The 16,254-nt window shown below is 40.2% G+C and overlaps 1 protein-coding gene across 1 annotated transcript; it reads right to left on the reverse strand.

The window, feature by feature from the left end:
* Window positions 1-4,788: 4,788 nt before the first annotated feature.
* pmela (premelanosome protein a) lies at window positions 4,789-14,193 on the reverse strand. Its single transcript, XM_082532981.1, has 14 exons — window positions 12,875-14,193; window positions 12,561-12,682; window positions 12,211-12,446; window positions 10,959-11,054; window positions 10,728-10,874; window positions 10,400-10,534; window positions 8,882-9,043; window positions 8,488-8,772; window positions 7,695-8,405; window positions 7,433-7,594; window positions 7,023-7,125; window positions 6,429-6,634; window positions 6,244-6,334; window positions 4,789-5,377 (listed from the first exon to the last, which is right to left on the reverse strand). Exons 3-14 carry the CDS (start codon window positions 12,263-12,265, stop codon window positions 5,227-5,229), a joined length of 2,304 nt encoding a protein of 767 aa, XP_082389107.1. The 5' UTR covers window positions 12,266-12,446; window positions 12,561-12,682; window positions 12,875-14,193; the 3' UTR covers window positions 4,789-5,226.
* Between the last annotated feature and the right edge of the window lie 2,061 nt (window positions 14,194-16,254).

Below are 16,254 nucleotides of genomic sequence, written 5' to 3' on the forward strand. Positions count from 1 at the left end.
CGTGTTTCAAATGAAAGCAGATATCACACTCATGTGGAAAAATAGGGAGTAAATATACTGTGCTGAGATTTCATTATCGGGGTGAAGGGAGTTCATGTATTGGGTGTGGTCTGGGATTAGATATCAGATCAAAGTTGAACAGCAGTGATCAGTGATAGCAGCACAGAGCACTACAGCATAAAAACCTAACTTATAGAAACATTTACAAATACGCATTTTTTTTGTCATTTTGTCATTTTAATTTCACTTTTAACTTTTATATTTTGCACAGGAAAAAGTCAGAATTTCTGGATGATTCTGTTGAGCTCATTCTCCCTCAGAGTGGTCGTGTTACAAGCAATATCTGACTTAGAAATGTCCCAAATCAAATATGGTAACACTTTTGGAAGTTTCAGGGTGGCAAAAATCAAAATGTGAAGAACTTTCATACAAATCGAGATACATGTGTAGGTTTAAGAAGTGAAAAATGTAGTTGTGTGAAGAATCTGATAATATCAAATGCCTTCACAACTGGTTAGTCAGTAGTTAAAGGTTTAGTTCGTTTTTTAGGTTATTAAACAGAAAGTTGTTGTTGTACTCATACATATACGTTGATCGGAATGATGCATTCTTATGAACCGATCCATTAAAAATACATAGGAACAGGTGTTGGTTTCTGGAAACATTAATCTGTTAATGTTATGCCAGCCAGTGTTTGGGTCGAGTGTCCCTGATTGCTCAATTCTAAATACAGTATGATTACATTTTGATATTATGTGAGAATTTATTTGCTAAGTCCAACAATGTTAGCTCTACTTCATAGAAAGTTTAGCTAACAATGGCTAACATTAACAAGTTAACAGCAGGAAAAGTAGCGCTTAATGACAGAAACTTTACGCACATCCTAAACAACTCACTTCACTATTACTGTCATCACATGGAAGTGAACTACACTGACTCCTTTCACAATGTTTTGCAGCCTCTTCCAAAAATATAGAATTCAGTTGACTGCAATCTGCAGTCTACTGACATCTAGTGGTTCAATTTCACACACTGTAACTTTAAAGCAGGCATGAATGTTTGGACTGTTAAAAGGTACAAAAAAGCATTAGAAAAGGTTCGAGCAGTTCTGAATAAAATAAGATGTTGTAATACTGTGTTGTTTAGGATAACATAATGGATGCTGAACATGTTGTTATGAATGCAAAACAGTGTGAAAAATATTTTCCATTAATATTTCCCATTAAACTGCTGGATGTGGTGGGCTGCAGCAGTGCTTATCATCATGTCCTTCTTGTAGAAGATTTTGCTGTGCTGAGGATGGATGAAGGAAACTACATCCATTTCTAGATCTGTTGCTAGGGAGTGGTGAGCAATAAAGAGTGTGTTAAATTAATCAGAGCCGTTTGGCTGCCTGGGTGGCGTCACCTCACTGACTCATCTCTGGTTTCACTGTCCGGAATAAAAGTTTGAGGCCATTAATCTAACAAAGAAAAAATGATATTGGACCTCCTGAATCTTTCAGTGGAGCTGGGTGACAGCACCAAATGTATCTTGCTTTGGGACAAGTGGTGAGATTGTAGTAACAGCTACAATGCTGTGAGGGCTGCGATATATATCATCAGTGAAAAACAATGGCCTCCCAGAAGGGCTATTGGGTCGTGTCTTGGCTGAGTAGCATGTCAGGAATGAATGGGAGTGATTGAACAGGACTGAGAACATGTGACCAGGAGACATGTTAATGGCTGAGCATGATTAATGGCTGCATTTGGTCATTAGTGTAATGGAGCAGCACAGTCGTGAGCAAGCTGTAGGAAGGATATTCATTTGGAATCTTGTTTATGCAATTTAAGTGAGACAGTTAAAGGACATGTGGAGCAGTGCACATATGCACATGCTGCATATGCATATTAACTCTTCCCCTTGGCTTCCCTTTCACGCCATGTCTTTCTTCTATATAAAGCCTCTTCCATTGAAGATTGCAGCCATGACGTCAGCCTTTTCTCCTTTACTGCAGCGTGTCATACATGAACCTTACTATCACCCTTGCTTTGTTCCTTCGGTGCCTGAGTGTAGCCTGCTGTGTTATAGTAAATCATTTTACTCCAGTGGAGAATGATATTGATAGTAATCATTTTTTCAGTGCACTCAGCTACAGCGTTATTACAACCACAGTACTTCCTGACCACACATTTCATAATGTTGTAGTCCAAACAAGGCATCCTGCGTATTTTGTCATAGATTTTTGAGTGCCATGTATTAGTTTCTACTTAAGAAAACTGCTGTTTGGTGTTGGGGAAAGTACTTTGAGTTGATTTTGCATTGTTCCAGGTACTTTACATGCGAGTACCATTTTCAATCAGGGCTTTTTCTTTCAAGCTTAACAGGATGTTTTTTTAATTGTGTGGATTGTAGATCTGCAAATTTAAGAAGCTTCTTATCTTTACACATGCAGCACGTATTCCAGCTCTTGAGCTATCGTCACTGTAGCTTTCCTGACCTACAGATTAATGTTATCACTTGAATTTTGTAAACTCACCTGCCACAACACACCTGTTCAGCTGCTTTTTACTGCAAATATCATTCAGTCATGTGGTAGCAACTCAGTGCACTTTGCCATGTAGACATGGTCAAGCAAATGACCTGTAAAGTTCAAACTGAGCACCTGGATGAGGAAGAAAGTTGATTTAAGTGACTTTGAACTTGGCCTGGTTGTTGGTACCAGGTGTCTGAGTATTTCAGAAACTGCTGATCTACTTGGATTTTCAACACAGCCATCTGGTCTGAAAAAGAAAAATATCCAGTGAGCGGCAGGTCTCTGGGTGAAAATGCCTTGTTGATGTCAGAGGTCAGAGGAGAATGGCTATGCTGTTTTGAACCACAATAGTAACCTAATTACAACCAAGATATACAGAAGAGCATCTGTGAATACACAAAATATCAAATCAGCGCCAGAAGATCAGACGGGTGCCACTGCTGTCAGCCAAGGACAGGAAACTGAAGTTATAATTCTCAAGGACTTACAGTTTTTCTCAGTTGCTTTGGTGCATTTCTCACAACAGAATTAAACTTTGCACAACAGTTAGTTCAACCTCCACAACATGTAGTCGTTTTGGCACAACCTTGTGGCGGTTTCATGTTCATTGCGTCCAAAGGCAAATGCCTTTGGACATGAAGCAGTTGAGTAAGTACAAATATCTAAAGAATGGTCACTTTTGACTTGCTATTCATCACTATCTCCTTTCTTTTATCATGAATGTCACAATTATTTATACTTGTACCGGCTGAATAGTCATTGTCCTCACAACTAATAGTCTTCATTTCATTGCTTGTGTCAGTGCACTCAAAATTGTTGAACATCTTGTCAAACACTTTGTACACCCATTTTGAAAACCCTATTTTTAAGGAGTTTCCATGAAACCCCTGCACACGTTTGTATATCTTGACGAAGCGGGATTCAATCTTGCAAAAGGCGTGAACGAAATCACATTGGAGAAATAGCCACCATTGATGTCCCAGGCCAACGAGGAGGAAATATTTCAATGTGTGCAGCAATCTCAGAAAATGGCGTTCACACCCATATTCCTCGTATTGGTGCATACAATACACAACACCGGTTGGCTTTTCTGGACGCTCTTTATAGGGACCTAATCCCACAAAATGAAAGGGATGATCCTGGTGACAATCGGACAATGTATGTAGTGGTTTGGGATAATGTTAGCTTCCATCACTCTGCTGTAGTCGGGCAGTGGTTTGCAGCACACGACAGGATACTTATGGAGTTTCTTCCTCCTTACACTCCATTCCTAAATCCAATTGAGGAGTTTTTCTCTTTCTGGAGGTGGAAGGTATATGACAGGCATCCACATACCCAAATGACCCTGCTAGCAGCTATGGATGCAGCTTGTGATGACATCACAGCAGAGTCCTGCAGAGAGTGGAGTTGACACTCCAGAAGATACTTTCCCCGATGCATCGATAGAGCTGACATTCGCTGTGATGTTGATGCAAATATGTGGGCAGACAGACGGGAGCGTCTAGATATCAATGATTGATATGCAGCAGTGTCTGTTTTTCAGTTTTGTTTTTTTGTTTCATAACCACTGGAGTGAGGTTTACTGTCTAAGTGAGTTTATGTTTGCTGTAAAATGTTTGATTTACTGTATTTCCCCAGTTTGCACAATGCTGTGAACAGTTTCAATTAAATATTATCAAGAGTGCATATGGAGTGTCTTGATTTTCCTTTACAATTTATGGTTTTCAACATGCCATGCATGCTGTCCAGACTTGACATGTCATTGGGAAGCACCTACAAAGAAATCCGTCACAATGAGAACATGTTCAAACCATTTGATTTTGTGACCAAAGGTGCTGGTGTAATGACTTGTAATTGTGACAGCCCTGACACTTTGATTGATATAAGTACTTGCTTTTGATGAATGTATTATCTGTTTTGATTAAGGGACTTGCTTTTGAAGCTTTGACTACTTATTTTGAACAACTGACTTTTCTTTTTGATGAAGTGACTCACTTTTGCAAGTTATCCACCATGTTTTGCAGTTTGCACTAATTGTTTTGAGAAGAGCCTTAGTAGTGGTGCAGAGATCAATTCTGTTGTGAGAAATGCACCAAAGCAACTGAGAAAAACTGTAATAAAATTAGATAATAGAAGATTAGAAAAACCGTATTTGGTCCGAGTCCCAAATTCTGCTCATTATTCAGATGGTAAGGTCAAAAGTGGGTATAAACAATCTAAACGCATCAAGCATCAGTTTCAGAATGACTGAAAAAAATCAGGCAAACAAACAATGGTGATAAAGTTCCATTTTATTAGTTTCAGGGTATCAAATGATGTTCAGTTATACATTTTTTCTCATTTATATTGTAAAGACATTGAATGGAAATGTGCTAGTATTGATTTTCCAATAGGTTTAGTATATGCAGGCCACAAATAAGAGAATATGTTATGACTTCTCTAAACTATCAGGTCCAATTAATACAAATATTATGGATCAAAATAAATATCAGTTTCCACTTCAAATGCTTGAACACCTTAAACACACTTTTACAGTTCCACAGGTACTCCTGGTTCCTACATATCTTGTACATGGGGCTTCTTTTCACCTCATTGGTTCTGGTTTAATGGCAGGGAGTTACAGTGTCAGAGACAGTACAGACAGTATTCTGTTTATAGGCGATATGTTAGCAAATATTGTTGATGTTGAGTGAATTTATTAACGACAGTATTCACACAATCCTTCCCTGAAGCAGTGGACGGCTCTCTCCTGGTGACTGTCTACTCAGCAAGTTCCACAAGAGCAAAGGCACTGATGTTACTGCAGAGATGCCTCCATTATTAGCACGGTCTTCTCTCAGTGGCTGGTACTGCTTGATACGCCTGTTTAGAAAAATTGCACTTACAGCAATATCACTTAGACAATCAAAATCAACATCAATCAGGAGCAAGCTGACAACTGTCTTTTTACACTGTCGCTAACTTGGTTTACCCCCTCCAAAACAAAACAGGTGGTGGGTCTGACTGTTAAACTGATTGCTAATTGGCTAACAACTTGTAAACCAGACAGATATTCCTCGTTTTTGGAACATAGTGTAACTAAGATTTACAATTACAGATAATAATTTTATTAAATATGGCATGAGCAAAGAAGCCCATAAACTTGGCAAGAAAGTGTTTGCAGAGGTCAGAACAGGAAACTGTTTTCCCATAGACTTCTATAGGACTGGAAGTCTTTGTGTAACCACAGCTATCGCCATCTGGTGGCCTTCAGAGAGAATGCAGGTTTAAGGCACTTAAGCTTAAACCTGCTGTGGTTTCATTTTTCTGGTTTTATAATGCCTGTGGGCTGCTCTCAGTCTTTGTGTCAAACTCAGCTAACACACCAGGCTGGCTAAGACACTTAATGTAGGAGACAGAGGCCTAAAGTGGGTCGAATCAGTTTTCTTATCTAATTCTTGCAAAGAGAAACTGTAACTTATTGTATGATTCCACTGATGAAGGTAAAATTTATACTGGATGCAATAAGCAGCCACTTGTGATGTTCCAAAGGAATCTATCCTTGGCCCTTTACTCCACCTATAACTGTTTATGCAATATTTAAAATGTAATATGAATATTCAGTTTTCCTGGTCAGCTTGACGTGGCTTTTTAAATTAGGAATGCGTGGTCATTGCATGCACATTGATCTATGATTCCTGCGTAACATGCAAAGAATTGTTGACTGTAAGAATGTTTCCTAAGTTTACCTGTACATCAAACCAATACAGCAGACGACACAGGCGAGAACCATAACACCGAGCACCGTAGCAGCAGTTCCAGCTGGTGAACCACCGGAGGCTGAAAATGAAGCATGTAATGAGAAGAAATGAGAAAAAAACCTCTGTAAATTAGCTCATTTTAGTTTCTGGTTGTTGTTTTTCCTTTTACTCACCTACTGACACACTGACTCTTGCACTTGCCATGGCAAGACTGACATCATTAGTCAGAGAGACATTAAGGCAGAATACTCCAGAGTCATTGAAGAACTGACGAAGGATCATCTGACAGTCTGGAGAGGGTGAGGCTGCATTACAGATGGTTTGCACCGGCGTGATACAGTCAGCATCAGAGATAACAGTGCAGACCTCACTTGGCAGACTACAGGAAGGAGAGATTGAGGATGCAGAGATGTTGTTTCAAGGAAAAAAAAGATGACTTGATGTATTAACTCGATGTAGATAAACAAAAAAAATAACACATAACAGTATATTATGATAGTTTATGTTTGTTGGACTGTGTTGATACTATAATGTTGTTGTCTGTAAATTTGTACATTGATTCATTAAAGTGGTCGGTTCGAGTTCGACAGGTGTTTGGATCGCATGTGTCTCAAGTTTTAATGAGAAGTCACAATGATTAGAAACTTACCTCACTGAATGTTTTTGGATTGAGTGCAGTGTGAATAGAGATAGTGTTTAAAACTCCAGACTAAACTAAACTTCTATTGATTTAGCTTGTGCAGAGTCTTGATGAATGTTTTACTCACCTTCCCTGACAGGAAATAGTGACGTCCACAGCATTTTGATCCAACGCCGTCTCCAGTGACACAACGTTGGCCACTTGTACAATCTCGACACTTTCGATACCCTCTGCAGGTTTGAAACAGGATGAAAGAGAGATTTTAATATTACTAAAACTCTTTCTGTTAAAGCATTAGTGTCCTGTATATTATAGTATATATATCTGGACATGTGCAGAGGAGGGAAAGTGGACATACTGGGAAAAAGGTGTGGAATATGAGGCTACCAGGCAGAAGGAAAAGAGGAAGACCAAAGAGGAGGATCATGGATATAGTGATGGAGGACAAGCAGAGTGTTAGTATGACAAAGGAGGACGCTAAGGATAGGGACCCACTGTAAAGGGTGCAGGCTAAAGAAGAAGACTGTTGTGACTTACGAACAACATCGACAGATGTAGCGAGGGAGCCGTAGCGGTAGACCATACAGTCAGCTGTCAGCTCTGGTGCTTGTCGTTTAGCCACAACGAGGGCAACCTGAGCTGGATCTGCTTCCATTTCAATCTGAACTTCACCTTCGGCTGGCGCAGCCTCGTCTTCAACTGCTCGTGGAAAAAAAACAGAGGATTGTGTTAACAGTTCTGGTAGAAGAGGAATTGTTTCCTTTCTTTATGGGTGTTTGAATTTACAGTATGTGCTCACCTGCTGCAGTAGCTGCAACTTCATTCTCAGTTTCTACTGCTTCCACTTCTGCATTAACTACAGCTTCTTCTACAGCTGTGGGTTCAGTGGCAGCAGGCGCAACAACATTATCAGCAGGGGCTTGTGTTTCAGCTAGCGCAACCTCTGCAGCAGCAGTAGCCTCTACAGCTTCAACACCATCTGCAGCTTCTTCCTCTGTAGCTCCGTCTGTGATGGGAGCAACAGTGATGATGTCAGCCACCTCGACTTCTCCTTCTGCAACAGGGGCAACTGAGGCAGCAGCAGCATCAATCACAGCTACATCTTCAGTGGCAACTGTAACCCCTGCAGTATCATCTGCAGCAGCCGTATCAGCATCTGCTGGCTCTTCGGCTCCTGGTGCAACGGTGGCAGCAGGCACCTCTGCATCAGCTGCCTCCTGCTCTACCTCTGCGGCAGGAGCAGCAGTGTTGGCGGCAACAACGGCTGTATCTATTGCTGCAGGGGCCACCGAGGCAACTACCACGACCTCTGTGTCGGCATCAGCAGCCGCTTCTCCATCGTCTGTGTTTGCGTCTGCGGGCTGCACAGAAGCAGCCACTGGAGTGGCGTCTGTGGCGACAACATCCACAGCTATTGTATCTCCTCCTTCAACTGGGACAGCAGGGACAGCTGCCTGGCTGGAGGCCATAACAACTACTGCTGGGGCAGCAGAGGCATCAACAGGACCGGCTGAAAGAAAGCACAAAGCTACTGAGCGAAACAGCATACATGTAGAAGGTAAAGAGTAGACTGATGAGTTTTGAGATCTCACCAGCAGTGGGGTTTCCACAGTTATTGGGGATGCTCGCCATCAGAACCACCTGAGGCCTAAAGGTCCCGGCTTCAATGTATGTGTGTGTGACCATGTGCTCCCTGGAGATCAGAGTTCCACTGTTGTCACCAAAGTCCCAAGTGAAGCTGATCTCTGCATTGTTAAGGTACTGGCTGGGATCGTGGATGTTGACGGTGAAGCCAATAGCCTGGTTCTGGATGAAGTTCTGGTCGTTCTGATTTACATCATTGATTTGGGCCAGAGATATGGTAAATGGAACCTGGTCTAATGACGGAGCAAAAAACAAAGAGCTGTCATGATGAGAGCTCTGAAAAGAAAGAAATACAGGATCATTTCCCTCAAATCGGAGCTTAGAGACTGTTTCAGTGGTCACCTGTGATGGTGAAGACTGTAGAGGCATATCCGAGGGGGATAAACCTGTTTCTGCCACGGCAGTGATAGATGACGACTTCCATGTTGTAGGAGCCCAGGGGAATGTTGTCTGTACCAATGGTGAGTGAAGAGGACGGTCCATCTGCCACCTGCCAGTAACGCCCTAAAACACAGTCACATTAGGGTGATTTAGAGGACAGTAGCACAATAATGAGTGAAGCCTGACATACAGGGTGGGGTCGAGGTGATGCTCGCCACATAATCTGCACATGATGAACATGGAAAAATGGGAAGCACTTGGTCCGAAATATCTCTTGTTTCAAATAGTGTTAATATCACAACATCAATTTTGTTTTAATGAAAACATTTAAGCAACTTATTTTTCATGACCTGACTGATACAGATGAGATAAAGAATAGTCCCATACAGTGAAGATTTAATTTTTTACATCTATTAGTAATCATTTATACTTTCTAGCCATCACCTTCATCCCAAAGTTGTGAAAATCTTTGTTTACAACAGTTAAAAAATAAAGTTAAGCACAACAAACATTTAAGTAGCTCAAACAAGCAGGTATTATATGAGGTATATGACTGAATATGGTTTCACAACTCCATACACAGTTCCGTGTATGGAGTTGTGAAATCATGCAATGGTTGTGTAGCAGGCAGAGAGAGGACTCAAATGTAGGACTCTGCAGACAGACGTCAACTCACTGGCAAATGGCAGATATAACTAAAAGTAAAAATGTAAAGTTGGAGCAAGCCGACTGAAAAAAGCTAGGATGAAACAGTATAGTACTAGAACATAAATCACTTCATAAACCAGCGAAACCCCAAACACTGGTTCATCAACCCAGGAACCATGACACAGTTTCTTGAAAATTGCTTAAAACTTTCTGTTTTCATAGTAAAAGTTGCTGCATCTGTTCTTACTCTAACCATATGGAATCACAGTATGCCATTTTTTTGTTTATTAAATTTTTCTCCCAAGTTTTGCTAATCAGAAAAAAAAGATAATAAAGATTCTGGGATACTGCAGCCTCGTCATTATGGACGGGCCTCGGGGGTCTGATAAAGTCCCTGTGCCCCCTCAGCAGAGTTCTGCTGATAGACTTCGACTGTAAGTTAAGTTAGCAAAAAAAAAACCAAAACACATTGCTATAAGTTATTGCAGTGCAAGGAGGACACTGAGCAGATGGATGGAGGTCAGACTTTGGGATGCACCCCTTATGTTTCTTTGAAACTTCAAGCATGACCGTACTCAAAATTTCCAAAACGAGTCAATGCGTTGACGTTACTCCACGCTTACACTCAACAGTTCAACTGTGTGATGAATTCACTGAAGCGCTCTGGCACCCGAGGACCTAAGAAGTATATTTATGCACTTTTATAGCTGTGGCTACATCTCCTTATGAGTCTACTGTGCGTATTTGGTTGATCCCTGTGCCCCTCTGTCAGAGTTGGTAGCCCGGCCAGTTCATTCAGTCTTTTGCAGAGGCTGTGTAGTTGTAACTTACCCCATGTTTTCCACACAAACACATAGTGGGGCTTCCCGTTCTGGCTCCTGTTGAAAGGTGTGCCATCGGGGAAAACTCCAGTCCAATCAGTGTCCCGGTCTGGATACACAGCCTGACCCTCCTCATACTGTTTACCTGACACAGACAGTAACCATTAATCAAACATGCAGCAGGAAGACATATCTGGTACATTACAACTATAAGACTTTAGTTTAACTATTGAAAAAACTACAAAATTGGTTCTGCAAAAGTTAAGTTGCTAATATTACATCTCTGGTACTGGCTAATGCCTCTACTTTAAACCCCCCTTGGTAAGAAGGTTTCCTACCATCGACGGTGCAGTTATTTGCCCAGACCACCTCTCCTCCTGGGAGCACCGTCTGGTTTGGTGGGAAATTCAGATTAATAGTGAAGCCTGCTTTTGCTCCAGTCAGGGTGGGGGCATCATTCTTGAGAGCGAAGGTTACGTTACCACCTGAAAAATAACATGTCTTGTGAGTTAGCATCTTATGATCTTAGTTTTTTTTTCTTTAATGAAAAGAAAAATCAGTGAGCTCACCCAACCAGCAGTTTCTGAATCTTGGGTCTCCATCACTCCACACCGGGTACATGCGGGAGTTCCATGATCGATAACGAGTGAAGTGACTTCTCTGCCCTGTAAGAATTCATTGAAACTCTTTAGAAAAAAAATAGCACCATGCACCAAGTGTTATTCTGCCAGCTCCCACAACTTTAATTATGCCCATTAAATGCAGATACACATTCAGCTCAACATTGTAATCAAGTTAAACTTTTACATTGTAGACATAATTCTAAGTATGTGTATATTTGTCAAGATAAGGTGCAGTCTGCTCATGTTTCTTGGTATTGTTAAGGTGGAGGGGTGTCAGGGTTCTTGGCAGTGTGAGTCACAGGACCTGCAATCCCCCTCAATCCCTTTCATGTGACTATCAGCTGAGCAGCAACATCAGTAATCCCAGTGAGAGGAATGAGGGCTCCCAGACACTGACTCACTGCCCTTTTCTCCCAGATAGTGATGTGTTAGTGAATATGAAAAAGACACTCTGATATCTTTTTTAGATATCAAAGCCTAAAATATACCCACTGTGACATGATTAATGATTTTCAGAACTTAGAAGATAAAAATACCATTTTAGACTTTATAAATCACCTTTGAAATCCTAGAAGTCTAAAGTCATTAATCAAAATTGGCATAAAACATAGTGTAATGGTATGAAATTGGACTGTGAAAATGTGTTTCGGGCACCTCCTTTTAACAGAGTGGAGAGTGTGCTGGCATGAAACAAGCGTTAAATAGCTATCCAAAGAAAAGCTAAGCTTAAACAAGCTTGTAATCGGTGGGCATGAAGAAATGCGTTGATTTACTTCAGTCACAGTAATCCAGAGTAATCACTTTGCCTCTGCTGGTACAAAGTTCATGCATCACACATAGCAAATCACCCTGTCTTAACACGAATTCATATTTAGCTCCCCAAATACTGTATTTTTTATCCCATCAGGTGAATAATATTTTTTTAATTTATTTGTAGTTTTCCTATTTTTCTCTTTCATAAAAGTGGGCAATGAAATCAGTATAATCCTGCAGGCTAAAAAAAACAACAACATTAAAAAGGTGCTTTTAAAAGCCATTACCCTTTTTACCTCCTTATATGATCTTTTCTAAGAGTAAATATCAACGAAGTTACTTTTTTCTTGTTCAGAGGTATACCTTTAGAAGAAAGAGTTATAAAACACACATTAAACAACAATTTGGTGTTCGTTCTTGTCTGTAATTTTGGATGTATACTCACTGGTTGCAGATATTGTAGTAGCAAATGCTAAAACAAGCAGCACCAAAGTTTTCATCGTGTGTTTGGTTTTCTCTCCTCTCTGAGCCCTGATCCTCGCCCTGCAGTCCTGATCCCCAACTCAACTCCCAGAGACTTAACAAAAGTCTCCTTACCCTCTTTAAGAAGGGCCTGGACCTCAATTACCATAAAGTTTCTTCTACCCTCTGACATCACTCTGCAAATTGGCACCTCCCCCTCTTTAGGAAGAGTAAGTTGAGTTTTATTAGCTTCAGTTGTATTTGGCAAAACTGTGACTTTTATTCATAACTTTTGCTATTGATAAAGTTGTATTATTACATTTTTAATCTTACCTGAGCTAGCTGGTTTATTTCCTTTGAACTGTTGTCATTGGAGAACTTCATGTTAGCCATATTTCATCAGCCTTTTTTCAGATTCTGCTTGTTAGTGTCTGAAATCTCCAGAACTCAAGAAACTGTACAGAGAACATATTTGTGGATAAAGTGCATGTTAATAATTCACATCCTTAATAAGTGCATACTGGAAAAATCAATGGATCCTGTCTGGACATTGTAAATACAAATGTTTGCAATACTTGTTTCATGATGGAGTGTGGAGAGCTGTGTGCAAAGCTCGATGCATGTCTGTGTTTGACATATGACCTTACAGTTATGTGGGTATGGGCATCACAAGATGAGTGTGTGGACTGCAGATCAATAGCATCCTTTTATTTCCTCTGTATCCCGGTGTTCACCTCGGGCTGCTGCAGCTCAGAGAATATGCAGCATAGATGACACACCCAAGCTCAGATCTCAGACGGTGCAGAGTTTCATGCAGCAGAGGATCGCAAATACTTTGGCAGAAATGGCGTTATTCTGGAAATAATAATTTTCTCAGCAAAAATAAGTCAAACATTAAAAGTTCATTCTGAAGGACATCTTACTGTAATACCTAGCTCCAACACTGGGAGCTGTTGTGTGAAAATGCTGTTAAGTACACCAAATTATAAGTTCAGCTTTGCCTGTGATCATTTCCAGGAAGACTCTTGTATGGAGACTGGGCTGCTCAGCTGCTGCTGATTTGTTTGGATCTGTGTGTTGTGGCCACTTGAGCTGTTGAAGTGATGCAGTGGTTTCCTCCCACAGTTAAAAGATAGAAACTAATATCTCACAGGCATGTTGTTTGCAATTTTGAAATCAGAAGATATTAAAGTAATTAATAAGGCTATGGTGGATTTCATTTGGGCAGGAAGAAAACCCAAAATTAAATTGGAGACACAACAGTTACCGAAAGATCTGGGCGGGTGGGGAGTGCCAAACAGGAAATTACGTTCTCTCAATACAAGCGAGGATTCTCTCTTCCTGGATACATGAACATTCTGATCTGCCATGGCTAAATATTGAGGAAGTATTATGTAAACCATCCTCGCCTGTTAACTTTCCAGGGAAACGCCTTAATGACTTACCTCACGTAATAAAGCATAACCCACTGATATATAATGCTATGTGGACGTGGGGAAAACTGAGAACACTTTTTAGCAGTAGTCTTCCGTTTAATATTTTGTCAACGCTTATAAATAATCCAGACCTTCTGCCGCAAAACAAAGGATCGAGTTTTGTGGGATGGCATAAAGTAGGTGTAAAGAGGTTTTATGACCTCTTTAAACATGGTGAGTTTAAATCCTTTGAATCCCTGAAGTCCCAGTATTCTAGGTCAAATACTGAGTTTTATAAGTGTTTGCAATTGAGAAATTATATGTTAAAAAATGCTAAATCATTACAAATCTCAACAGCCTCTTTTCGGTTGGAGAAATTTATACTGGTTAATAGGGAGCATAAACATTTTGTATCAAAGTTTTGTCATCATTGATGTTATGACTCTGATCAGGCTGGGACATTATATTGATGCTCCCGAATTTTTGTGGACAAATGGAGGAAACCACTGGATGTAAAGCATAAGGCCCGAGGGCCAGAATCGACCTGTCAAACACTCCAACACTCACCTGATGGCTTAGGATATTGTGAAGGAAGGCATAACTTTTGGACTTTTAACTATATTTTCACAAGTTTTACAGCTTTTCCTACTGATAAAGAATTTGATGGCAAGACTTAAAACAGTTGGGACATGGGGGAAAAAAGGCTGGAAAAGTAAGTGTTACTAAAAAGAAACAGCTGGAGGAAAATTTTGCAGCTAATTAGTTTAACTGCCAACAAATCAGTTACATGATTGGGTATAAAAAGAGCATCTTGGAGTTGCAGAAGGGAAGAGGAAAAAAGTAAGCTTGAGGCCAAAAATCAGCACCACTGCATTAACAACATGATTCTGTCATGGAAATGACTGCAGGAGCTCAGGAACACTTCCAGAACTCATTATCTGTGAAGACATGGTCCACAAATGCTGCCGTCGTCTCTGGGATAAAGATCACTTAAAATTTACTGACGCAAAATTTCAAACTGTTCTGCAGTCAGAGGAATCAAGATTTGGAAAATCTCTGGACTAAAGAGGAGAAAGGGTTTTTTTTTCACTTTAAACAATTTAATGTTTTCAGTTTTAATTGAAAATAAAACGTGAGTTTATTAGATCTGCAAATTTTCTAAATTTGTTTTTATTTTCATTTTTTACAGCTTCCCGACTGAGGTTGTGTTTCAGAAAACTGTTAAAGAGGAGGAAAAACACTTTTCAGACTAATTTTTTACTTATTACACACGAAATTCCTTCAGGTATAACAAGTAACATGTTAAATCAGTAAGAAGGTAAAGTGTTTTTATTATCCCCCACTTTCAAATTTTCTATTTTCAGTTGTTTTATTAATTGTTTGTTTGGCTTTTTTGTTTTCTTATTTCCACTTTGTGTAGATAAATTCTTATACATTATACAGAGTCATACGGAGTCATTTTGACAGTGACTGGTGGCTTTCCCAGTAATGTTCTCTCATGCCCGTGAGACTATTCAGGCTGCACTACATGTGACCCCTCATGCGCTACTCAACAGAGTTCAGGAGGAGAAAACGGCCTCACAAGGAGCACCTGACTTAACATACCACATACCACAAATAGGCTTATTTAGCCTCCACTTTTTATTATCTTAATAAATTTGTTCCTGGGTTTCGGGGAATTTATGGAATTAACACAGAACCTTGTTTTGTGAAATCTGATCATTTTCTGCACAAATTATTTGACATTATAAATATTTCTCATTTGCACTTAATAACAAGGCCAGCAAAGCCTGGAATCCTCAAAAACTATTTCAGCACAATCAATATAGAGCGTGTCAACAAAACTGAAGTCAAACAGTCACACAGGCTTCTCTTTTCACGCACTATTAGAAACCGAGGGATGTGATTTAGAACTGACCCCCAACCAGATCAATAAAGCCATCTGGTATATGAAAAGTACCAGACTAGACAGTCAAATCAGTTCATGACCACAGCAGCCATCAGTAGTCATTCGGTGTGTTCAAATGGCTTAAAACAAACTCTCCTCATTTTTTTTTTCATCGTTTGTATTTTTCTACTAGACACAAAAAGAAGATTTGCCTAAAGAGAAACCACAAACCAAGGTAAACACGTACAGCACAACTACTTCTACAAACACGAAGCTTCCACTGATACATGATGGAGCAGAACAATCAGCAGGCTAATCTGCTGTACGCAGGACCTGCGCCAAGGCTGCTTATGATTCACCATCAGATTATTCAGGCTGTGGGAGATCTCCTGACAGGAAACTTGCTTCCTAATTACCTCTGTCCACACAGATTATGAAACCAACTCCTCTAAACTGCAGGGAGAACAGGGAAAATCTGAATCCTCCTCCTGACAGATAAATATTCAGACAAGTTACATGCGTCACTTTCTGTGGATCAGTCGTAATTTTACTGATCAGTGATCATCTACAGGAGAAACTTAGTACAGCCGACACAATGAAATGAGAACTAACATCTTTGTGGTGCTCAAAGACGTCACTTCACATATAAATATGCAACGTGGAGACGTGTTGGGCCTGCGGGCTTCGATCATGTGCAGTACTGGAATGAATGCTTTCTGTGTCT

Source organism: Aulonocara stuartgranti (assembly GCF_965226115.1).
Source record: "Aulonocara stuartgranti genome assembly, chromosome: 5".
Taxonomy (NCBI): domain Eukaryota; kingdom Metazoa; phylum Chordata; class Actinopteri; order Cichliformes; family Cichlidae; genus Aulonocara; species Aulonocara stuartgranti.

Bases quoted from the DNA above. Each gene is read 5' to 3' on its own strand.
- pmela (XM_082532981.1), bottom strand. From the start codon at position 12,265: ATGAAAACTTTGGTGCTGCTTGTTTTAGCATTTGCTACTACAATATCT. The intron at 6,635-7,022 runs GTGAGTAAAACA...TCCTTCCTGTAG, and splicing joins ACTATTTCCTGTCAGGGAAG to TCTGCCAAGTGAGGTCTGCA. The intron at 6,335-6,428 runs GTGAGTAAAAGG...CTTCATTTTCAG, and splicing joins AAGAGTCAGTGTGTCAGTAG to CCTCCGGTGGTTCACCAGCT.